The sequence below is a fragment of the Eucyclogobius newberryi genome, unplaced genomic scaffold, assembly GCF_026437365.1.
Source record: "Eucyclogobius newberryi isolate DKJ021-1_F unplaced genomic scaffold, fEucNew1.0.hap1 SCAF_5, whole genome shotgun sequence".
Lineage (NCBI taxonomy): Eukaryota > Metazoa > Chordata > Actinopteri > Gobiiformes > Gobiidae > Eucyclogobius > Eucyclogobius newberryi.
Window position 1 is genome coordinate 24436968 of NW_027316167.1, and position 24697 is coordinate 24461664.

The following is a 24697-nucleotide window of genomic DNA, read 5'->3' on the forward strand; positions in this document are numbered from 1 at the left end:
CCGTGTGGCTGTACCCTGGCTCTGGCCCGCTGGTACTGATCCTCTTTGTTTTCCAACTCGTCGCGCAGAGACTGTTTTTCTTGTTCGAGTTCTGTGAGACGTTTCTGTAACTTCAGAGTGAGGGACGTGTCTAGTCCCCGCGTTACGTCCTGCACAAGAGGAAAAGCGTAAACGCACGTAGGCCGAAAGCGCTTGCAGTATTTGCGTCTCCAAGTTAGTTACGAATAAAGTTGGCCTACTTCTCTGGTTCTGGAGCCGTCTTCCATCTCTGTGTATTCGGAGTTGTAGGTGTACTCGGACCCGTTGCTGCTGTGAGTCGAGTCTGTTCTCCTGTGCCCAGGCTTGGAGATGTGCTGGAGTAACACAAAAAGATCACATGATACTTCTTACATACTTAGCACAACCTTTGAATACCGATGACTTATTTCCTATGTAACTGTGAAGCTGTTTTAAATCAAATCAATAAAACCTTGGCTCACTGATACGAGTTGCGCATATATACGCACTGATTCCTTTGGGGAGTAAAATGAAGTACTTACCGAAGAGGACGCCATCTCTTCTTTCAGGTCGTCGTACTTCTCCTCCAGGCGAAGGTGTTCGGAGAGGAGGTTCTGGTAACGAGAGCGCTCCTCGTTCAAATCCGTTTCGAGTTGCTGTGTCTCTTGTGCTATTGCTCGAGTCATTTTCTCTGTGAAAAGAACCACATTTAATTCACATCTGGATGAACCCTTTGTAATTGTTAGTATGTGCATATATTTCTCATCTCATATTCACATCATGATGATTGGTGACATGGTTTACTTGTTTACCTGTCATTTGTTGACTCTGTTCCTGAATCATCCTGTTCAAATCGTCCTTCTCTTTCTTCAGCGATCCATTCTGCTCCTTGAGCTCTGACACCGTCTGAAGTCACAACAGCTCTGAATACACTTTGGACTTCATGCACTGAACAATTTAATTTATTTTTCTACAAAGATATCATGTTATCAAGGAAATTTTCGTTCTGTCTAAAAGCTATAATTTACATGGCTACTACTGCAAACACATGTACATTGTACAGTATGAGGAGTAGAACTATCTAGAAGCCTGATACTGCCTCCTCTCACCTGAAGTAGGGCAATAGTGATTTCTGAGCCCACCATTTGCCCTTGTTCCCCATGATCGCTCCTAGATAGCAGGAAAATAATGTGTCTGTCTGTCTTGCGAATTAACAATATAAAACATAAATCCTAAATCTGCAGGTTCCCCACTATGTACGTAGTATTTCTGTGAAACTGATACCTAAGCACAGGAGCTGTAGTGCTTTGAATCTTACTTTTTCCATTTGGGTTTTGTAGTTTTGTGTCCAGTCCTCGATCGTTTTCTTTTCTTTTTGTGTGGTGGCCAGCTCCTTCTTTAACCTCTCCAGCTCCTCCAAGAGTGTTGATAACTGGTTAGTTTTGTTCCTCGCGTCTTCTTCCACACCGTGAAGACGATTGAGCTCAGTCCTCATTTTTTCACTTTCTGCAGCGTATGAAATTTCTACACTAGCCAGCTTCTCGATGACCAAACGGCTGTCTTTGTTCTAAAAGAATAAACATTTTTTAGACCAGAAAACCAACCAGAAAATAATAATCATTTGAACTAATTGAAGAAAATGTCCGACCTGCTCGTCAATCTTCCTCTGCAACTGCATGATCTTGTTTTCCATGCCTTTGTTGAGCTTCTTGAAGTGCTCGACAGAGCGAGCCTCGATCTTCAGTTTCTTCAGCTCACGTCTGGCTTTCATCCTGCGCATGCAGCACTGCAGGTAAACGATGGCACGGAGGCAGCGCTTGTACCAACACCGGGCCAACCACCCTCGGACACGCTTTTGAATGATGACAACCTTAGCCTCCCGCACAAGCTACAAACACAAATATAATCATGATTTAGAGACTAAGGAAAGAAAACAGTGAAAATATGATTTTCTCCTTTTGTTTTTACCGCTAGATACTTCTGGCGAGCCATGTAAGCTCTGAGGATTCTCTGCATGGCCAAGGCCGCTGCCTGCTTCTGCCTGTAGCGTTTCCTCTCCACACACATCCGCTGATACTTCTGTATAATAGTAGCTGCCTGGGTGCGTCGCATAAACTTTGCCAAGCTATAGAACAACAAGCAAATGTGATGTTGAAGGTTCACTTATGTCATGTATGCTGCTGTAAATGTCATTAAATACAGTGTGTATTAGGCAGTATGTTTAGTGTACAAACCAGCGCGCCTGATATCCCCGGGTGAACCTCTGAATAGTGATTGCAGCCTCGCGCTGGCGAAGATACTTCTTGCGAGCGAGCCAGCAGCGAATCGTTTTCTGGATACGGATACATGCAACACGCAGTTTGTCTGCTCTGAGCTTCTCCAGATAAGCCACCTGGCCAGCTCTGAAGAAGATCTTTGTTTTACCAAACTGGTATTTATCTTGATCCTGGTAAACACAAAAATAACTGAGCATTTCATGCTTCTTTGTCCTACAGATTAGTGCTAGTTATATTTCACCTCGACAAGTTTCTCCAAGACATTCCTGCAGGTTAACCTTTTGTCTGGGAGGACGTCCTTCTGTTTCATCAGGACTCTGTACCGGCTGAAGAACTCCTGATAGGTCCACCTTGAACAGGCATGAAAGTGAAACTTAGTTGAAATGTAGTAACTCAGCAAAAGAACACTTACCTGCAGTTTGTAAAATAATAAACAGCAAGCGTTCCTTTACCTGGATGGGAAGCCTGCTGCAGAGATGCGAATGGTTTCCAGGACACCACAAGCTCTGAGCTGCTGCACTGCACGTTTAGGATCAAACCTGACAACAGAAATGTAAAGAACAATTGTCAAAACCATCAGTGATCCAAGTGATCCTTATAAACCTTTGAGTTCGCCAGGCTTGTACTACAATTATGCTATAGCAAAAGGATAACTTTATGTGACTACAGTAGAATGTATCAAGAGGAATTAAACTTACGTAAAGGCCTGCTTGACGTCATTCGGCTTGATGCAGCGAACATAATGTGGAGTTGTAGCATTCAGAGTACCCATCAGCATTTGAAGAGAGTTCCGAAACTGAGTCAGGACAGATATTGAATAAATTAAAATGTGTCAAGGTAATTCTCTATATTTACAAACTCAGTCTATGAATTAAACCAAGGTCCGTCAAGCTGTGAGGAGAGAGTGCTGAGAGTGTTCTAACTAAAGACAAAAATCTCCATGCAAAACAAAGACAACATTAACCTGGCAGCCGACTGTCTTCTTGTGTTCTTTGCTGCTCTTGTCTCGACTCTTGTCAGGTTTGACGCTGAGCCGCGTTCGGCCTCCGGTCCCAGGGACTTGTCCCGTTGGACTGGTGGCCTTTCCCTCATCCTGGAACAGCTCCACTAACAAAGGGAACTACAAAAACAAATTGCTGCAGTAATTCATCACAAGCAGACCAAATCTAGACACATTCAGCATAATCAATGTATTTTCTATCTTTTTGAGCACTTTGTCAAGTTATGTTTATTCAAATTGTTAAAATGGTTGATTGAGCAGTTTATTAATAACAATGCGAGTAGAAATTTATCATTGATGTTAGTTAAAAAAATCCTTGATTATTTAAAATTTTATGTTAAAAATTAGGCCAATCTTTTATATAGGCTGCAAAGTACCATATAACCTTGAGGTTATATGAGGAAGTTCCCGTGTTAAGTGCGTATCAGGTCTTCCTGTTGTGCTCAGAGCGCCGCCATGCACTTTCCTCTTCCCTCCAGCACCACAGTGTCAATCATGTCCTTTTCCTCAAAAAGTGCTTCAAATGCAGCTGCACCATATATACTTCCAAAGTGCTGTTAGTGAAAATAACTTAGTGAACAGACAAGAAAGGCACAAAGAACATGAAGGGAAGCTGCTGTAACACCTGGGTTTACCTTCTGTGACGGGGAGTCATGAAGAAGACACAACCACATAACACAAATAACACATGAAAACACGATGAGAGACAAATACAATGGCATCACAATGATATATGAAAAATCTAAAATATGGCAACTTAAGTTTCGCAAGTTTTATTCAAGCGGAAACAGGTAAAGGCTCCTTGTTCAAGTCTGTGTAATGTAGAGATGTTAAACTGAGAAACAGCCCCATTTTAAGAGGAATATCTAGAGATGACTTCAATTATGTGGGCAAACACTGTAAGTGAGTGCACCCACACCAGTGATGAGGATTGCACGACTTACGCCTCACTTTTCTTCATGTGTCATGTGTGATGTAAATTAAAATGTGACAAATATAGCTTGATTGTAAAAGGACCTGCGACAAGTTGGCCACTGTCCAGGGTGTACCCCGCCTAAGGCCCGAAGTCACTGGGATAGGCTCCAGTCACCCGCGACCCCAAAAGGGAACAAGCGGTAGAAAATGGATGGATGGATGTAAAAGGATTTTACAATGAAGCTAATCATGAAAATTATTATTACCAACTTTTAAAGAAAACCCTTCCCATTCCCTTTTAAATACTTTTTCTTTTAAATGATTTACTGCGCAGCAACAATAACATAATAGCATGTTTCACAGATACAGTTCATTATAATATTTTGTGCTACAATGACCTCACACAGTCAGCAGAGGGAGCTGCCTCGCTGACATTTCAGCTATAAACAGACTCCACAAACCATCTGAACCTTTATAGACCATGATTGCACTGCATGTTGGGTAAGATACAGAGCACAGGCTGTGAATACTACATACTGAACACAGATACACAATATTGTATGTATATATTGTATGTAGCTCACCTTGCTGGCCTTCAGCACATTAATTTGGTCTTCATTTACAGTGTCCTTGTTCTTTTCCAGGAAAGCATCACACTGATATTCCACCTTAAACGAACACAAAAGTCACTCTTCCATGTGGTATAAAGGTTTGTGTTGGCCATAATGCAGATGAACAGAATCCCACCTTGTCAGCAAAGTGCTGTATGATGAAGGCGCGGTTGGACATGCGTGGTTTTTCAAACAGAGAACAAGTCTTGAGATGTGTGTTGTACAGTTTCTGTGCCCAGGAGTCATCAGAACCTTTAGGCATCTTGATTCAAAGAAAACATATAAACATTTATAATCATAATATAATATAATAAACACATGTCTTGGTGGATAACATTTAAACAAACTGCAAAACTATCAAAGTGAAATCAATTCTTTAGTGTTGCATGTTGAATGGTATCACAATCTGGACTGCCTCAAAAGTCAACAAACCATAAATGACCTTTTAAGCGCGTTGTAGCTATTTGGACATAGTTTTGGGATGTACACGATTCACGTTACACAAATATTTTGCCTATGCTCTACCACATTTTATAAACATTTTGTCTATGCTGTTGCACGTTGAAGCTGACTCATTTACTCTGGACTTCCTTGACAATACTATAAAAATCATTACCTTACACTCTTCATCCAGAAGGTCCAAGATGCCCATTTTGGCCTCTATAAGATTAATGCAGGGTTGATTGTCATAGAAATCTATGAGTGTCCAGGGAATCTGCTCCCTCATATATTCCTCCTGTTCCAACTTGAAGACGTGCTGGGTATGCACATAAATGCGTTATGTTCTGCACATTGTTCTCATTTCAACAGCACACAGTCCAATTGTTTACCATACATCACTTACCATGTTAAACTGTTGCTGGAGTTTCTCATTTGCATAGTTTATGCAGAACTGCTCAAAGCTGTTGATGTCAAATGTCTCAAACCTTCAAGAAAGAAAATAATTAAATGTTGAGATTGTTGCTTATAGTCATCTTATACTCTAGTACAACACTATAACACACCTACCCATAGATGTCAAGGACCCCAATGAATGAGTGTTGTTTGACATTTGCTATCAGGGCCTTGTTCACATGCTCCACAATCCAGTTAAAAAGCTTGGCGTAGATATGTTTGGACAGGGCGTCTCTGGAGTTGGTGGCTTGAAGACGAGGAACAGCTTTGACATACGTTTCTGTAGCAGTCTTCAGCCTCCTGTGACACAGCCACTGGGACATGTCCTGGTAACTGACCCCCACCAGCTCACAAAAACTGGTCAGGTGGCTATTGTTTGGCTAATGGAGAATCAGAAAGGACACCCAGTCACACCTCAATTAAACTAGCTCAGGGTAAAAACGAATAAAAGCCTTAAATAGTTACAGGTATGATGCTGCTGTCAGAATCTCTGTCCTTTATTTCTACATTTCCCAGATGAAGAATAGCAGCCAGCACCTGAAACAGGCCCATCTGATATGATTCATTTATACCTGTGAAATAAACACAAACATTACCGGTGAAACCAACACTGTAAAAGGACACGCTCAATCCTCTTAACTATTGCACAAAATCTGGATTTGGATTTCATTTTTAATTTTTAACTTCACAAAATATTTTAGTGTTTTACCCAATAGTGTAAAGGCATGACGTGTGGTACCGAGCTCCTTGGTGTCATCCACACCCTCAATAACAGGATTACGTCCTTGCCTGGTGTACAGAAACTCATTTGCGCGTCCTGGATGAAAAAAAGGACAATAAAGAATATAAATGAGTTAGATGTCTGTTTGAGTGCCCTTTATGAACAGGGTCACTCAATTCCCAATAAATAAACACAATTTCACAATTTCTTTTTTACCACTCTTTTCGAAGGATGGCCTGTCGCCTAGCAACAAACCGCTTCAATATACACAACACTATTCAGAGAGCCATGAAGTCAGCGGGAAAGGAAGGGACGACAGCTGCCCATCCGAGAGGTTGGATATTCACAAGAGAAAAGAGGGCATCAGCGCGGCCCTGGCAGAGCAGTGCGCAGGTGCACCTCACAGCGGGAGGATCTGTTGCACCGCGTGTGCTCTGCTGCCGACATCATCTTAGATCAGTGAGACGCTGCTCTTCATCGTCAACAGCCAGTAATGAACATTAACAATTCAACATACTGTATTTGAGTACATAGCCAACATCTAGACTTACCTAATTTCAATACTTTTAGCTCGGGCAGATGAGCGGAAGCACAGAGCTGGTAGAAGATGTGATAGTTTCTCTCCTCTTCGGCCTGAAGCAAACGCACACAATACAATGAGAACAAAGCAGCATTGAAAAAGTCATGGTCGTTCGGCACCGATTTCAACATCAGGAAGAACGAGAGAAACAGCTGGCGATCTACAGTCTTGCCCAAGGGCACATCAACAAATGATATGATGTGGTTGAATAGAGATTGTTTCATGCTAGAGAAATATTCCGTAAGGTAAAACATGTGGTTGACTTATAACAATAGGCAAAGGATTTGAGTTTGTGAAAATAGATAATTCCATAGAAATAGGTAAACAAGCGTTTAAGCGTCGTTTCATTGATCATTTCTGGGCCGCTCAGGTATTTCTGTGCCTGAATACGGACAGCAAATACACACAAGAGTGCACACCTACCCACGCCTTCAAAGGGGTGGCACAAGGCATGAGAAAAATGTAGGTAGAGAAGTACCGGAGTAAACCTGGAGTAACCTGTAATCTCACTCCTCATTCCTCATTCCTCATGAGCAACTGCAGTATGTGCGCTTGTTCTCTTTCCTGATATAGGTTTATTAAGTTATTTATTATATATTGATCTTTACTTAAATCAAAAGGAAAAGCAGTTACTGAAATAAACGCGTAATAACTGAAGAATTACATCTGAGATACGAGATTACTTTTACACAATAACCTGATGGACAATAAGGAGCAGAAGTGTAGTCATGTGCACTGTAAGAAGGCAGAGTGTAAAAGAATGCTTTGTTTTCTGCCACTTGTCTGTGTCAAGAAGGAAAATCCTGCCACATATTTCTGCTGCTCTTAAGGAAACCAGCCTCACACTCACAGCTGAAGTGTCTGTAAAGGCTGTTTCACTGAGGCTGATGTTCAGGTCATTGGTGATGCACATCTGACTGCACATTCACAGCACTTATAACAGAGTGTAATCCTCTGTTAGCTTAGAAATCACATTGTATTGAATAAAAGTTAAAAAAAAAAAATACATGCAGCAGTTCAACAAAGCGCACTGAAGTATGCCATATCGTGTACTCACCTGGAACACCACTCGTGATTTTTCCAGCAGATATGTTCTCATGTTGGCACCAATGATGCGGTAGCGGTTGTCAAAGCCAATTTCGATATATTTCCCGAATCGACTGCTGTTGTCATTTCTGGTGGTCTTGGCGTTTCCGATGGCCTATGGTGAGACGACCCAAAAAGGTCATTAGACAGACATTACCACAATCAATTCAGTTAAACAATATCATAAACATAACATTATATGTGAAAGGTCTCCATGTCTAAAGGAACATCGGTGCTGCAAAGGAAGGCGTCCTTTTCATCCTGGCAGCTGGCTCATGACAGGTCAGGATGAATACAGCCAATGGAAGAAGAGAACCGGTCGCCGAGAGAACCAATGGGAAAGAATTACCCAAAAGCAAAACAGAAAACTATCCTGCAGCCGAACAACGCCAACGGAAATGGAAGTAGAGCAGGAAAAGCTGTTACTGAGTGAGCTTATTCTATCACTAAACACAAGGACGTTTTAAAGAACTACCGTATTTTCTACACTATAAGGCGCACTTAAAAGCCTTTAATTTTCTCAAAAAAACAACAGGGCGCCTTATATATGGATTAATTCTGGTTGTGCTTTCAGTCCTAGACGCGATTTGGTGTGGTACACGTTTTGTTTCGCTTAATGCGCCTTATATATGAAAAATTATCGAAACTAGACCATTCATTGACTGCGCCTCATAGTGCAGAAATTACGTTTTTTATTTCAATGGTGCCCATGTAACGTCTCTGGAGGGCGGGTATGCCACTAGCTAGTCCACACAATATGGCATTAACTCATCTTTCTTCATCGAGACAAGATACAGGTCTGATCTGTGGAGAGGCGAGCCCACTCACAGTAAGTTACACATGTTTTTCTAGGTGTTTTGGAGCTATAAAAACACCTGTAATTGAAGAAATGTAAAAGACAGACAAAGCATTATCATCCAAACACAGATGGGTCATTAATCAGACAGAAATATGTGTAAAATGCAAACGCTCGCCACAAAACAAAAGCACCGCCTGTAGATTTGTGGTTGCAGCTCTTCTGTAATGATGCTTGATGCTGTAACCACGGTAGGACTCACCTCCATGATGGGGTTGGAGGCCAGCACTTTCTCCTCGATGTTGGCTTCACTGGCCGAACCACTGACCGTAGCGAAGTATCTCATTGCATATTTGGCGGACACAGTCTTTCCAGCTCCGGACTCACCGCTCACGATGATCGACTGGTTCCTCTCATCCCTGAAGAAATAGTGCAAGAGAAGAGTGAAACATCTGTGTTTTTGTTGTATCGCAATTGAGAGTGACTCAAAGTGACACTGTGTAACTTGGATTCTTCATGGAGTTCGAAACATTTTATGTCATACAGTGGAATATTGGCTAAAGGAACAGCATTTCCATGGAAACAGGACTCCAAGCCAGTAAGAGTCAACTCTGTGGTGACGCAAGCGGGCAAAGTCTGAGGAATAAAGTCTGGCGGTAATGCAACACTTGGATGCCAACCGCCATAAAACAACAACAACAACAACAACAAGCCCGCTCACAGGCTCATTCTATATTCTTTAAAGCTGGTATTAAATAAAGTTGGGGAAGATATATCCATGTGTTCCAGCGTGATGAAACATTCGCACCGCTGCCAAAGTCATTAACAATTCAAAACAAAACATATATTTTTAGAGGGGAAATGTCCTCAAAATGTCACTAAAAAAAGTAGGAAGCTGAAACCCATGAACACAAAATGATGACAAAAACAATTAGAAGAGGTGATATATTCTCAGTGGGCAGAACCTATATGAGTAAGTTGAGAACAAAGTGCAAATAAAAATCCACTTTGCACCATTAATAATCACAGCATCTGACTCATGACGTGTACTAAAATTATTATTATTGAGGCGATAGAAAGAGTGCGACCACCACCATAGGGTTATTTCCGTTTCGCTTATGACCTACAAACGCCAAAGATAGAGAGAAGCGACTGGTCTACTCCGGTGACAGTGGCACACACACAAACCTGGCCATCTGTTTATAAGCCTCCTCCGCCACAGCAAAGATGTGGGGGTCCATGTCTCCCATGTTCTGACCGCTGTAGGCATTGATGATGTCCGTGCTGTAGATGGGCAGGGTCTCGTACGGGTTAATTGCCACCAAAACGATCCCTATGACGTGCAAAGGGAAGAGTTTCATGAGCCTTCTGAATGTGAATCGTAGCGCCGTGAGAGCGTAGCCTACCGCAGTACGTGTAGATGAGCTTGGAGTCGATGAAGCGAACTTTGAGGTTGTGGAGAACGGCCGGCTCGTGCAGGTAGCTGAGCGCCGTGAGGTCATTCTCGCCCACCAGGATGTCAGGGTTACGCAGGTGAGGCAGGTTCTTCGTCTTTGGGTCCAACTTGTGTTCAACTTTCTAAGAGGATCAGGAGTAAATGAATACACATGAGCACAAATGTAAACAAAATCAAATTACTGAACTACCGAACGACACAATGTTTTGTTTTTCACAAGAAGAAAAAGTCGAATATAAGTAATATACAGCCAAATAACTCATTAGGTCCGACATGAGGACTCATTTTGAAGCACAACAATTGGCTACAGTAAAATATCTCGATAAATGATCATATTGAAACTACTTTTTGCCACCAAAACATTAACCCTGAAGAAGGATAATCCCAGTAAACCCTTATTTAAATGTACAGTATCCTAAAAATACATGAGCTACAACAGATAAACAGCAGAATGGACCAATATTTAATACTCATGTACTTATTCAACATTCTCTAGCTCAAATATTAACATATTACATGAAGAAAATAACAAAATCCTCCCAAAATTGCAACAAAAAAAACAAAACTGTGCACACAATAAATATTTGGCACCAGCTATTAATTGTAATAATTGCTCCAGCTATTACATATTGAACAATAAGTCAATGATGTTATTATCGAAACAAAAAAGAATAGATCTTTCACAAAACATCTTTATCTTGGATCTAACACTTGGTCTTGCTCCATCTTGACCTCTGGTGTGTAAGGAGTGCACAGTGTTTGCAATCATTATTTAGTCAACATAAAAAACAAAGTGTGAAATTGTAAGAATCCTTTAGTGAAAATAAGTTACGCATTTAAATGTACAGATAAAACTGACAACATATGACTGCGTTACAATGATAATTAAGTCTTCACAGTTAATAGATTATCATAAATTCTGATTTAATTGCATGTACCGCTAAACTTGGTTGTGTTATTCAAATCAATCATTTACATTTTAAAGCTGGCATATGGTGAGTCTTTGAGGAACTGTAGCATTGCACGATTAAAGCATGTGCCGGGTAATTAAGAGCCAAAAGCCCATCCATGTACCGTATAGTGCCTCTTGTAGCATCTTTGTGGCCAGGTCTGATTTGTGGCGAGTTGCTAGTTATAGTGAAATATCAATAGCCACGGATAAGACTGTGTGTGTGTGTGTGTGTGTGTTGCGATGCAGCTGGAGAGAAGCGTTAAAAGCCTTCCGATAGTTCCCGTTTCTCACCGTTCCATCCTCCAACATGAGCTGCAGTGACTGGTGTCCATTGTTGTAGTCCTTCACCAGCTCAGCAGACTTCCACACTTCCTCCGAGTCAGGGATCCACACCCGGGCGGACTGACAAGAGTGAAGAAAAAGTCAAATTATTACTATTATTTAATGCATTCATAATTGTTGCCGTGACTTTCCGAAGCATGTCCAACGGGAAATCAGTGGCTCCGTTCTGTTCCCCGTCGCATGGCTTTAATGGTGAGTTATGGAAACAAGTAGTAGCTTATTATGAGGTATAAAGCGGTGTAAGAGAGTGTGGTTGAACTTTCCGCTCAAAGGCACCATGAATACTATCCTACTATAACTGGTTTAGTCCACTGTTGGCTCGGGCATCAGCTGATCGCAGGCTGGAGGAAAACAACAACCGCGAACACTGACGGTCACATGGCAGCAGGAATGCGGGCCTCGACGTGGATGACTGTCTGCAGACGCTCGAGAGACGCACCGGTCGTTTACAGCGGAGGAGGTTAGCGCAAAGTCACAGCCAAGAGGGGGAAAGTGACCTGAAAAACTCACTGAAGAGACAGACTTTACCAAACTGTTTGTGGAGGAGACTAAATTAGGTTAGGCTTGAAAATACTTTTAGAACATTAAATTACAATCAAAAATAAAGGTTGAATAGAAAATGTGACTCGGACAGGACAAGTCTAATGGAACATAAGACACTGAAAATTATCAAGTTTGAAATGTTAGAATCTTCTGATGATATTTTAAGAAGGAACGTTCTCAAATCTGCCTGTAAATGTGTTTTGAGGTCCAAGTCTAGCACAAAATGTAAATGGACCATAAAATCAACCACAAAAGGGCAAAAATATAATTTTATACTTTATATTTTTGGAAGATTAAACTATATCTGTCTCTTTTTGATTTAATTTTCAATAGTTTTAATCATAAGCAGTATATTCAATATTCTATTTTACAGCGTTTGCATTATATCTCCCACATCTACTTCACAGTCTTTTGATCCGAGACATTATGAACAAAAAAGGCCGTTCAGCAACAATTTCATGGCGTCTTTTGGCCATTTTACATAAACGTCAATGAACAATTTCCGAATTGAAGAAAAGGGAGCTCTTTGTTAGACAGGTCTTTGGGTAAGGAAGTGGAGGATTTGGTCAGCTGCTTCACTATGGATCATCTGAATCATGACATCATGGTCACAACAGTAAGTCTGCCTCCATTTGCCTGTCTGGCCTCTGATGAAGGTGCAGTTTGCACAGTTACTGCTGTTCCAGAGTATGGCATTAAACTCATCTCCATAGATACCTACATATCAGATCTGTAGCAAGGCAATCACATGTATTTTGGATCAAAAACAAAGCACCCATAATGAAATAAATACATCGGTTTGTTAATACAAAGCAAAGTAATATACGCTGTATGTCCACAGAGACAAGCAACAGTGAAGTTACAGTTAAACTCACTGGTCACAGCATGACTCCAGCTGTAGCCAATGAAGTTTCAGAATCAACATTTTAAATAGGATATGAAAGCATGATATACAGGTAAGACTACTAATTTAACTAAAATGTAGTAAACATAAAAATCTTGTGAATGCAAATTTTTGTCAATATATTAGGTTAAAGGTTGAATGGACGATTTTCTTGGCCCAAATCTGAGTCTTATTTCCTCGTGGCGTGGACTGCCAATTAGTCCTGCCACGTATCAATCATAAAACGCACCTACCGCTCACCTGCAGCCGCGTGCGGCTCGTCCCCCGAGAGCAGCACGGTTCCGCGTGTCTAACCCATTGATCCATCGTAATATAGTTCCTTCAGTGTACGGGACAAAATTAGGATAGAGAAAGACATTTCGAGCTCGCTCATAAGAAGACGGAAATCTACGGGAGACGAGAGATGCGATGCGATCCGTCGCGCTAATCAACAAACACACGTGTGTGTTGTATCAGTCCGCATGGGGGAGTGCACATGCGCACTTCCGCCTGCGTTCTCAAATCGCCGAAAAATCGTCCATTGCGCCTTTAAAAGGTTGAATGGACGATTTTTTTGGCCCAAATCTGAGTCTTATTTCCTCGTGGCGTGGACTGCTGATTAGTCCTGCCACGTATCAATCATAAAACGCTCCTACCGCAGCCACGTGCGGCTCGTCCCCCGAGAGCAGCACGGTTCCGCGTGTCTAAGCGCATTGATCTATCATAGTATAGTTCCCTCAGTGTACGGGGCAAAATGAAGACGGAGAAAGACTGTTCGAGCTGTCTCTGAAGAAGACGGAAATTTACGGGAGACGAGAGAGATGATGCGATCCATCGCGCTAATAAACAAACGCACGAACGTGTGTGTTGTATCAGTCCGCACGGGGAAGTGCGCATGCACACTTCCCCGTGCGTTCTCAAATCACAGAAAAATCGTCCATTGCGCCTTTAAGGTTAGGAACATGTACCGGTATTTTGGTTAAGATTTGGCCTTTGGAACAGATTTAATTCTTGGCAGGAGTGCCTTGGGGAAAATAATTACACTGTGATTTCATAAATCACTTAAACACATTTAAAATTTAATTTACAGATGAGGAAGATAGTAAACAATATGACAAAAATGACCAAATCATGTTCCTCAACAATGATTTTTTTTGTATTGATGATATTCAACTACGCTCCACTTCCTGTCATTTTAAACTTTTTTTCCCTCAACTATCTTCACAAAAAGCTACTTGACTGATGCCCTTAAAGGTTTCTGGGAAAGTCACATTAAAAGCCTGTGATGTACAAAGAGGCAGCATTGTTTTTAAAGTTGACAAATAATACATAGGGCATTTTGTTTAACTTTTATTATGAACTGACCACCACCACTACAATAGTCCTAGTCTTAGCTTGGACCAAAGAAAGCTCAGTCAATGTTAGTTTCCAAATTGGTTCTGGTCTTTGGTTTACTTTGCATTGGCCCTTTCACCTTCTGGATTTAAGCAGCCTCTTAGCAACGGGAAAAGAGAGCGACACAGTGATGGAGAAGAGAGGAAGAGGGAGGAGGACGAAGGCTAAAAATAGAAGCTGCGAGTTTGGAGCTGCATCACATCTCAGCCTGGGTACGGCACATCGCAGAGCACACTTCCTGATCCTGATAATTATTCTCACACGTGCGTTTCACACATTACACGTGTCATCATTTCAACATGCAAATAGTGTAAGTGTTCATGATATGGTGCGTTTATAGTGCAGCAATGTCCTCGGGGTCCAAAAGAGGACAGCTCAAGGACAAACTTACACAAATAGATCAGATCATAGATTAATTGAGAATAGTTGACAAAAAGGACACAAGCTAAAAAAATCGACATTGAACAGTGAAGAGTCAGAGCACAGGGTCTGGGCTGAGGCTTTGAGTTTGAAGCTGACAAAAGAAAAGCAGTGACGCAAGTGTGACATCAAACGTCACATGACTTCTGCATGAAGCTCAAAAACATCCTAGTTTAAACTGTCCGTGCAAAAAAATGCATCGTTTTAAAAGGTTGAGTTTCATCGTCAGAGCCTTGCGACAGGGTGCGGTCCTATTGATCCCCATGTCAGCTGTAGTGATCGTCTAGCACATAAAATAGCACAGCATCACATTCTGTGCAGAGCACTCTAAGACTAACATATTGTTGTGAGGGAGGGAGATGGCTAAGACGAAGTCTGGTGTGGAGGTACGTGGCCCACACAGCTCTAATCCTCATTTAAGTGAGATAAAGGATCAAGTCCTGATTAGGATAACACAAGGTTTAACACAGGCTAATCTTACTCAAGTCAACTACACCAGCATTTTTTTTACCTTCAAATATGACTATGGCGACCAATAGTAGGATTATTTTGCATAACCTAATGCTAAGGTTGTTAGCTTGTGAAAGTAAAGATGAAAACACAGAACTACTTCCCACGATATTACAAATATGCAAAAATCTTCATATAACAATGTAGTGTAAAGTTTTCAAGGTGAATCAAGTTTAGGTCACTGATCAGGACCCTTCAGGCTCAGGCACTTCAAAAAAAACATTTTAAATAGATTAGTTGAGGCAGAATATTTGATGTATTTTGCATATTTGCACATGTCATCTTTGGCAGATTAAGAGCTGCCACTCTAAAACTCAATTGACAGCTTTATCAAGCCTCAGATGACTTTCCAGAAGCAACCTGATCCTGCAGAAGTCAGGCTAGTGTCAGGAAAGGACATTTGGACCTTTGATCATCAATAAATATTGTATTATGACATAATATTATGTGCGTAGATGAGGACATGCAAAAGTGAGAAAATCCACCTGGGACAAAAGGTCTGGTTCATATAAATATCAACAAGGATAATTTGTCACAATTTGATGTATTGCAATGTTGTATGGTTGTGTTTCACAGTAACACAATCTATATTGATGGTCCTATGTGCTATCCAGACGTTTGGAGATATGTTCTTGTTCTTTCTAAATATATTGGTATGTTGAAAGTGCTTTGCCCACACATTCGAGTAAAGCTATCAATGTAGTCCCAGACTGCATCGTCACATGATGGCCCTCATGTGAGAATCTGCTGTTTTTCTGCTCAGCTGGTCAGACACAGCATGAGTGTGCAGAGCTCAGGTCTGACACTGGTCCGTGAGACCCTCTGTCCTCTACTATGGCCCATGATGTGAGACTGTCGTGCCAGGTCACTGCATGCCACAGATCACAGTCTCAGGGTACAAGTCATAACGCTGAGTAGCAGTTAATCACATTAGTTTGGGTTGAGCTAACTCCCCTAACAGCTAATGCTAAGTCACACTCATCAGTGTCTGCCTTTATGGAAATATACTAATATAATCAATATCGAATAAAAAAACAATGCAAACAATGCAAACAATGGAAACTCATTGGCTCTCTGTAACTAAAATGTTCACAACACAACAGGCACTCTTATTTTCATGAACAGCATGAACCAAATATAGAATAGACAAATCAAAATCATTAGTAATAGGTTGTTACCCTCTGTTTAATGTGACATGCAAAATGTAGGGTACAGTTGTGAGAGAAGGGAGTGTCAGGATTGCAGCTCTGTTTCTCAATATCTTGGGAAATGTTTTATGTCTATAATCTATCCCTTAATATTAGGTCAAAATCATATGTAACCATTTGGGGGAATGAAGGAGGGTAAATGATCTAAAAGACTTACTTGGACAAACATATACTCCAATTCCCGGTTCATGTTGAGCTGCTGTTTAAGTTCTAGCTCATGCTGTAAGTCTGAAGGTCCACAAAGCCTCCTCTCACTCTTCCAGAGCCGAGACCTGAGCTAGATGGGAGATGAAACTTCTCATTGTGTCTGAAGACATTAAAAGCGTTCAAGGCTGTTCCCTAATGCTCCTCGTGCTGCGGTACATCACTGGCTGTCCCTGCTGTCTGTCAAATAGTTAGCATCCTTTTTGATCACATGAGAAATGAGGCAGAAAAAACCCTCTGAATGAAACAGACGTGTTCCCACAAACCAGCGGTTATACAACTGAAGGACTAACACAAGTATCATTGGAATCAGAAAAAACTTGTGTTTGATGACTAGAAAGAAAAGTACAAGAGACAATCATCACTATTTTGTGGATTAGCCATGCATCAGCATGCCAAAGTGTATAGAACATGACTACACAATTACCTTAACCAGGTTAAGCTGGTAATCAAATGCACATGGTCGCAATTAGACGTCAGGAAGGAAAAAAGTAAAATGGACATTACAAAACATGCAATTGCCGATATTGGACTTTTGGGAAGGCATCAGTTCGGGGAAGTGCGGTCTATGTATAGAACTCTGAGTGTCTTAAAAATAAATCCTTGAAAACTGTTGCATCAAAACAACAATCCCGCTCTCTCCTGTACCACTGCACGAGTCATTTGTGGCTCACACGTATTTCCCAATAATAGAATGACTTGAATTCAGATAAAGCCAAATAAGTATATGTTCAACTATTTCTGGATACTGTTCATGTTTGCCTTTTCCTCAGCACCTTTACCTCTGACTCACCATCTTTTTCAAGCAGCAGGTCAGGGAGGGAGCGCAGTCAGTGTGTTTGTGCATCTTAACTGAGCTGCTGGAGACCAGTCAATAGGCTTCTATACGACTGACTCATAAGCACAAAGACTGGACTGTGTTCTGCTCCTGTGCAGGAAAGGTAAGTCACACACACACACACACACACGCCTCACATCAGAGGAAATCGACCAAAACACATCAAACCATTCAGAGCTAAATCCCAGAATGCTTCACTTTTACAAACAGTGACAGTGAAAACATAAACTCGGTTTGCCCTCCCCATTTATTCATGCTTGGAACAGGCACAAATGAGCTACAAGTGCACCCCAGGCCCTGAAACAATATGAACTGTGGGGTTGAACCTAACCTAAACTGTTCTTTTAATTCAATTTATTCATCAGAGAAAGGACGATATATTGGTGAGATATTTTTGGCCTTATTCACATATTGGCCATTCACAGGCAAAACTTTTATTTTGGCCAATCTGCTGCCTAAAGAATATGTATAAAGCTTTATTGTAACACTTTAGTGTGAACAGGGCTCTGCACAAACAGGGACTTGCTGTGGATGAGTCTGCAGCAAATGTAAATTACATAATTTGAGGAAAATGATCAGAATCTGCCCCACATTGGCCTAATAGCATTTGGACGGGCGAGTCTGTAGGGGCCAATTTGGCCTGTATTTACTGATTGCCTGTTGCCTTGTCCCCCATCCACTGTGTGGCAGTGTGGCGTCCTCCTAAAGGTGTTTAAGGGCCAAGGAAGCAGCCACAGGTGCGGCTAATTGGAGGCAAATAGTTTTAGACACTATTTGTAATGTTGAACATGGAAGGCTCAGTTATGCCAATAAAGGACTGAAAAGTTACTCGTGGATTCATTATACAAATCACCTCAGAACTTATCAGTCAGCCGCCAGGCGCCTGTGGCATAGGGCTCTACATATAAACCAGCTGAGAAAAACCTATATTGGTCGAACTCTTTTATTTGTGCGTGTTGTATATGAGAGCAGCTGGCCATAATATAAAATATCAATATTTATATCTATAGCTCTTATATACTATATATTCTAAACCACTAAACCATGATACTATGCATCAAGGTTTACTTTTCACCACAACAAAGATGGGAAACATCGGTTTCCACATCATATTGCCTCACCGACTGATTTAGAGATGTAATCACACAGAACGCTGCAATTGTTCACTTGTTTTCCTCTCACTAAAACTGTTTTCCAAGATGAACACAGCACCAGCTGTCAGAGGAGGGGGATGGGTGAGTCGCATCTCCTTCCACTCCATCACCAACATCCACAATCCACACACTGATTCAAGACAAATGCCCCACTTTGACAGCCCTCGGACAAAGAAACGACCTTGAGGCTGCAGGTTTTGCTCGTGTTTTCATCACTTGGTCCGTGTTAGCACATCTGGAGGAAGAGGCTAACCCGGGATGCAGCAGCATCAGTGGTACCCAGCTCAATCTGACAAGACTGAACCTGCAACCACACATGATGACGTCATGTACACAATATATGTCCAAATATATGTCCAAATCACACACTTCTGACGTTAAACGGCCGCTAGCAATGACATTTGAGTGTGTGGAGAGGAAAAGCAGAAAAAACGCGGTGATGGCTGGCACCGCCTTTTCCATCATCCTTCCTCCTCCAGCCTCTTTCCTCCAAGAGCCTGACGCCAGATAAAACAGGTGACACTGTGTACGTTTAGTAAACACACATACTCGTCTGTACCTCGAGTCAAAAGCCTAATTCACAGTAGAAGAGATGTTAGTCTGATGAGAATGTGCTGCAGCGTTAGCACTGCCCTCATCATCATCAACGTGTAAAAAAAAACACACAAACACGCACCGTTTTTAAACATTTTCTCACATTTAACGAGACCACTGTGCACATGTTAGAGATAATGCCACGTTTGAGCCCTTTTAGTTCGTCTTGTCGTGTTAAAGATGAGTCAAAGAGACGCCACTCTACATCTGCTTGGTCATCAGCGGCGAGAAAACGACTTTTTTACAAGCGACTGACATTCATTGTGTAGAAAATGCTCTTGAGTTACCTTTGTGTACAGCTCCGACGCTGCCATGGCGCTCACCCGCTCTGTCCCGCTCCAATCTGGGCCAAATGTGCAGCGACGCGAGCCCCGGGCCTGTGTTCATGCGGCGGCTAAAGCCTTCTGCTGCTGCGGGGATTCATAGAGGAGATGCGGCTGCTCTGGTCGCCATAAACACACACACACACACCACCACCTCCAGGCTGAGGTTCCCGAGGACTCTCACTTTGCATTCTGGGAACGATGAATGAAGCAATTCACCTTCTGCTGGAGGAGCCCGGGAATCTGCGCCCCCTGCTGGCCAGAGAGGGGAACGATTTTCAAAATAAAAACACTTTCTGTGAAAAAAAATGATTGCGTATTTTTAGTTCAGTTATTGTCAATTCTATCAGACACAAAAAACATTTGATTCATGGCTATCCAACTAAACTATTAAATAAGAGTGTTATTTTTATCAAGAGTATAAGAGGTTTTTTTTTTACAAGTTTTTTTTACAAGTTTTTAAAATAAATTATCTGTTTTTTTATTATTATACTTCTGTGCCTAATCTGTTTCCGTCCCTAATCTGTGTTGCAAGACTGGAATTTCCCCATTGTGGGACAAATAAAGGTTATCTTATCTTAAATTGTAATATTTGTTATTTACTATTGGAAGGTGTATCTGAAAATTTGAAAGATTATACATTTACACTTATGACAACATGAGTCTCTAAATATCAAAATATCTCAAAATACTTTTCTGTAAATAATGAAAGCAGGTTTGGCAGTTTAAGCAGTTAACAAAATAAACTGAATGAAAATAAAGTTTCATAAATGAGAAGAACACCCACCACCAGAACACTGCTGACATTTGAACATGCATTTTCTACCGAGATAAAAATAGATGCTGCATGATTTACACCGATCATACTTCACAACACCGACTAATATTAAACCCCAAACTAAATATAAGAGAGCACAGTTCATCCCCCAAAACTGTCTCTGCTTCTGGATCCAGCCTTCCACCTCTTCTTCCTCTCCAATGTTTCTCTCCCCTTGACACACCCACAAGTAGATCCCACTTCTTACTAAGAGGAAATTGACAATACTATTTTAGGAGGCGGAAAATGAAATAATTGCATAACAGTCTACATTTTGTAAAGAAAACTGGAAAAAAAATGGAAAATATTGGTAGGGTTTGTCAACTCAAGCTATATTTAATAACACATTTAGAAGTGGGTTTGTCCTCTTTTCCCTTATGAAACATATTTGAAACTCTGCAGATGGTTTTTGTTCCATTTGAGAGCGCTGCCTCAATTACCTCATGAAACTCCAGTATTGTATGAATAAATGTATCACGATGGACGGAGTTGACATTTTCCAGCTGAGACCACAGGATCTTTGTGCCGTAGGCTTTATTAGACTGGAGAGGACAGGGTGAGGCGGGGGGGGACATGCAGCAAACCGTCGGGAGTTGGGGTTTGAACTTACGACCCTGTGCTGTGCCTTGACCACTCGACTTGAGGGTCGCATACAGGAGCCTCAAAACTTAACATCATCATATTATCAACAATTTTAATGTTTTTGATTAAGTTTGACGGAGTTGACAACAAGATGGGGAACTACTTTGAGATGGTGAAATAAAAAAAAATTTAAAAAAAAGAACAAATGTTAAGTACAATATCTGCCGTGTCAATTTATTCAATTTGGAGACTTTATCTATTCACAGTAATAAACATGAACAAACTCACTAGAGCTGGTGGAAACAAGGGTTTTATGATGCATTTCTGCTTCATATATTCAGTATAACTTGGTATACTTGACTGATAAACTTACTTGTCATGAGTTGTCAAGTCTCACAAATAATTTCAATACACACTGTGGCAATTCAGTTTGTGCAAAACTATTTTATTTACAAAACAAAATGGCACCAAGTGACAGCAGGGCAGCCTTACACATGCGCAGCTCATAAAGATCTAACATTAGCTCTAGCATTTCTCACATCGCAGTAAAACTTCATCCATACATTAAGGCCAAGGAGAATATCCAGGCCAAAGACACTGATCAACTTTTGATTATAAAGCATCAAGTTTGCACACAATATAAGAATTTGTTCCCTGTGGTGCAAGATGTTCTTATCACTATACTGAAAGCAATAACTATTTAAGCATTGATTGTGGACATTTTGGCTATTAAGATGCATTTGAAATCTCTCATGATCGGAAATCATCTCAACAAAGTTTCCTGAAGTTCAAAGTTGAAATGCACCCAGCTGCTAGCACCTCCAGGCTGAAAGTGAGCTTGTCTGTGCTAATGTTTATGTTCAGTGCATTTAGAGAGACTTGAGGTTTGCCTTTGGTAGCCTGTTTTTTCACATGCATCAAATTGCCTTTAGCTTTATTATGATAAGCCCAGCCAGTTATTCTGGATTATTATTCTGTTCCTCAAACGTACTGACAGCATCATTAAAAAAAGTGAAATACAGTAGATAACACAAATGCAATGTAAAACATTCTAAAAGGCTGAAGTCTGACCCTGTGCCAAACCAAATACAAGTATATACAGTATATTTTTAAACTGAGGGATGGTATTCATCACAAACAATCTCATCTCTACAAAGTGCAGCTTCTACTGCTAAACTCTTTGTTCCACAATGAAGCACCAGTATCTGCCATCCCACAGTCACAGGCTTGACAGTCCACTTCATCATACGCTGATGATCTGTCATTCAGTGTATTAAGAGCATGTAAAAGCACTGGAGCACCAACAGAAGGTGTAGCAAGAGACACAACCAAAACAGAAGCAGGTCACCAACGGGCAAACAGAAAATAAGATAATTTAACAGAGGTCAAGATCACAGTTGTGACTTCAGATGTGTAAGCTCAGGCAAGTGGGCAAGGAGAGGAGATTAGTGAAAATATGAAGAAAGAGGTTATGTTACAGCTCAGTGGGGTTAGGACTATCACAGGGACTATAAGCATCAGCCAGCCAGTTTACTGGCCACCAAGGAGGGTTTTCTCTGGGGCAAATCCTGGGGAGTGGGAATGTGGTCCCCTGTGATCTCAGCCTTTTCTGGAGCAGCTGTTGGCAATTGCTTATTCTTTATCTTCGCTTTGGCCATGTTGTAGTCTCCTGAGTCGAAGTACTTTTGCTGTGGAGAGAAAATTACATAATTTAATATAGTTATTGGAATGTTTTGTTGATGGCTAAAAATACTTACTCCTTTTTGGAGACGCTTGCGGAGCAGATCAGACCCCCCAGGTTTATGTCCAAGGTTTGGATATCTGGACTTCAATTTTGCCTCCTCTGCCTTTTCAAGGCTGATCATTTTTTCTTGAGCGTCCTAAAAAAGAAAGGTGTATTGGATTTTTTTCTTTTGATATTTCATGTAAACCCAACGGGGGTCAGTTCTATGTTCCCAGATTGTCCCCAGAGAGTTTTGATAGAGGGCTCTTTGTTCCCACATTGTAGGGGCATTTTGTTCTACAGAGGCTTGTAGGGTTATTGTAAAAGGACTTTGCTATAAGATTATGGTTAAGTTTAGGGCCTTGTTGTGAGCTTTTACCCATGTTAAAAATAAAATGTTTTCAAATTATTAACTTACTCTGGCATATTTTGATTTATTCATGTTTGAGCGATCCTATTGTCCTGCATTTGGTGCTTGAGGGGTCAGAAAATCACCGGCCACTGCTGAGAAATTATTAAAAAATGTTCATCCCTGCGTGTTGGGGTTCAGAAATGTAATTTTTCAACAATAAAAATAGGTAATTGTAAATGTAATTGGAAGTTATTAAATGTAGGAAGTATTTTTTTATAATTATGGTTAATAATGAATCAAATGTAAAGTAATGATTTATGTATGCTATAGTTTCACACTAAATGCACAATAAAACAAACACAATATCTTGTTTAAGGTTATGGCCTGTAGTGTTATGGTTAAGTTAGGGCTTGATGGAGAGGGGGTTGTGGAATTACTTTCAGAAATATCTTTTAAACGTGAGAAAACAAGGTTGTGGAAATACTATACTTTTTACAAAATGTTCTAAGGATCAGGAGCTGGGGAACATAGGTACTCCCCCAACCAACCAAGATAATTACAGTCAAACCAGGCTAACAAAAGCCTAAACACTGCGGGGGCACTTGCATTGGAGACTCGACTAAAACCAATTATATTTGTCAATAACAAACGCTGTAACCGAGATAAGTTTAATGTCATACAGTGGAACATTCCAAGAAAAGGCTATAACACTCTCATGAGACAGACCCTCTAGCAGAAAACCTACAAAGTGCACCTTTAAGCACTGTATAATTACATTTATCAGTTACCCATTCACATTGAAATTGGAAAAAAATGTAAATGTAGCAATCGTAATCAACATTAACGCAAATTGTAGGCGTGTGAATGTCATGACAGCTAACACTTGTTAGCTTCAAGCTAGCATGGCGAGAGGCGGGCTGATAATGTTGACATTAAACAGAAAACAACCGTGCATGTAACAACTACATCAAAAGGTCACACAAGTATAAAATCATAATGTTAAAGATAAAACATATAGATGATGGCCACCGTTTGTTTTAATTAGGCCTGGCAGACATGTCAACAATAAAACTGCGCTAAGCAGGAGCTAAGTTACAACGCGGCTATTACAAAATCATTGGCGCTAATAGAGCCATGCTATTGGAGCCATGCTATTATCACGTTTGGCGCTAAACAGCGCCCCTGGCCTTACGTTACCTTGTCCTCTACTGGAGTCTCCTCCGTTTTCTGGGTTTCTTCGTTTTCTCCAGACATTTCTGAATTTTCTGGACGAGGATAGAACTCACTTACACCCACAAATCCCCAGCTCAGCTTCAGTCACACGAGCCCTGCCGAAGCGGAGCTGCTACGTCACATGCGGAGACACCAGGCGCGCTCTCTCGCGCGCGCGCGCTCACGTGTTCGCCCAAAGCTGTGCGGGATTTACGTTGCATAACATGTGATCAGCTGTGAGGCCCACGTGACAAATACCACACAAATCTGTTTTGAAGGTAAGATAACTATGAATTGAAGATGTAAGCAACAA

At 41.1% G+C, this 24697-nt stretch overlaps 2 protein-coding genes across 8 annotated transcripts in view; both read right to left on the reverse strand.

Annotated features, from left to right (window-relative positions):
* myo5aa (myosin VAa) overlaps nucleotides 1-19892 on the reverse strand; it is a 29583-nt gene extending 9691 nt beyond the window's left edge. For 5 of the 7 annotated variants that reach the window (XM_072465365.1, XM_072465363.1, XM_072465361.1 and 2 more), the window contains exons 1-26: nucleotides 19663-19891; nucleotides 11576-11686; nucleotides 10283-10454; nucleotides 10065-10209; nucleotides 9139-9295; nucleotides 8052-8195; nucleotides 6966-7047; nucleotides 6403-6510; nucleotides 6159-6265; nucleotides 5808-6073; nucleotides 5644-5725; nucleotides 5416-5556; nucleotides 4936-5061; nucleotides 4773-4856; nucleotides 3238-3393; nucleotides 2972-3069; nucleotides 2726-2812; nucleotides 2515-2623; nucleotides 2232-2443; nucleotides 1966-2122; nucleotides 1646-1885; nucleotides 1316-1564; nucleotides 810-903; nucleotides 540-688; nucleotides 240-353; nucleotides 15-149 (exon numbers count right to left, since the gene is read on the reverse strand). In XM_072465365.1, coding sequence (XP_072321466.1) covers nucleotides 15-149; nucleotides 240-353; nucleotides 540-688; nucleotides 810-903; nucleotides 1316-1564; nucleotides 1646-1885; nucleotides 1966-2122; nucleotides 2232-2443; nucleotides 2515-2623; nucleotides 2726-2812; nucleotides 2972-3069; nucleotides 3238-3393; nucleotides 4773-4856; nucleotides 4936-5061; nucleotides 5416-5556; nucleotides 5644-5725; nucleotides 5808-6073; nucleotides 6159-6265; nucleotides 6403-6510; nucleotides 6966-7047; nucleotides 8052-8195; nucleotides 9139-9295; nucleotides 10065-10209; nucleotides 10283-10454; nucleotides 11576-11686; nucleotides 19663-19689 — 3552 coding nt within the window. In that variant the 5' untranslated portion in view covers nucleotides 19690-19891. Of the gene's footprint in view, nucleotides 1-14; nucleotides 150-239; nucleotides 354-539; nucleotides 689-809; nucleotides 904-1315; nucleotides 1565-1645; nucleotides 1886-1965; nucleotides 2123-2231; nucleotides 2444-2514; nucleotides 2624-2725; nucleotides 2813-2971; nucleotides 3070-3237; nucleotides 3394-4772; nucleotides 4857-4935; nucleotides 5062-5415; nucleotides 5557-5643; nucleotides 5726-5807; nucleotides 6074-6158; nucleotides 6266-6402; nucleotides 6511-6965; nucleotides 7048-8051; nucleotides 8196-9138; nucleotides 9296-10064; nucleotides 10210-10282; nucleotides 10455-11575; nucleotides 11687-19662 lie in introns of all 7 variants that reach the window. The other 2 variants (XM_072465360.1, XM_072465359.1) reach the window with 1 other exon arrangement.
* Nucleotides 19893-21521: 1629 nt separating this feature from the next.
* Nucleotides 21522-24556, reverse strand: arpp19a (cAMP-regulated phosphoprotein 19a). The gene is made up of 3 exons (XM_072465384.1): nucleotides 24370-24556; nucleotides 22855-22977; nucleotides 21522-22785 (listed from the first exon to the last, which is right to left on the reverse strand). The coding sequence occupies exons 1-3, from the start codon at nucleotides 24424-24426 to the stop codon at nucleotides 22615-22617; spliced, it is 351 nt and encodes a 116-aa protein (XP_072321485.1). The 5' UTR covers nucleotides 24427-24556; the 3' UTR covers nucleotides 21522-22614.
* Nucleotides 24557-24697: the final 141 nt, after the last annotated feature.

What these genes read in the sequence shown, in the direction of transcription:
- arpp19a (XM_072465384.1), bottom strand. Translation starts at nt 24,426, where the DNA reads ATGTCTGGAGAAAACGAAGAAACCCAGAAAACGGAGGAGACTCCAGTA. An exon ending in AGACTCCAGTAGAGGACAAG is followed by an intron (nt 22,978 to 24,369) that starts GTAACGTAAGGC and finishes TTTCTTTTTTAG; the next exon opens with GACGCTCAAGAAAAAATGAT. An exon ending in GCAAGCGTCTCCAAAAAGGA is followed by an intron (nt 22,786 to 22,854) that starts GTAAGTATTTTT and finishes TTCTCTCCACAG; the next exon opens with CAAAAGTACTTCGACTCAGG.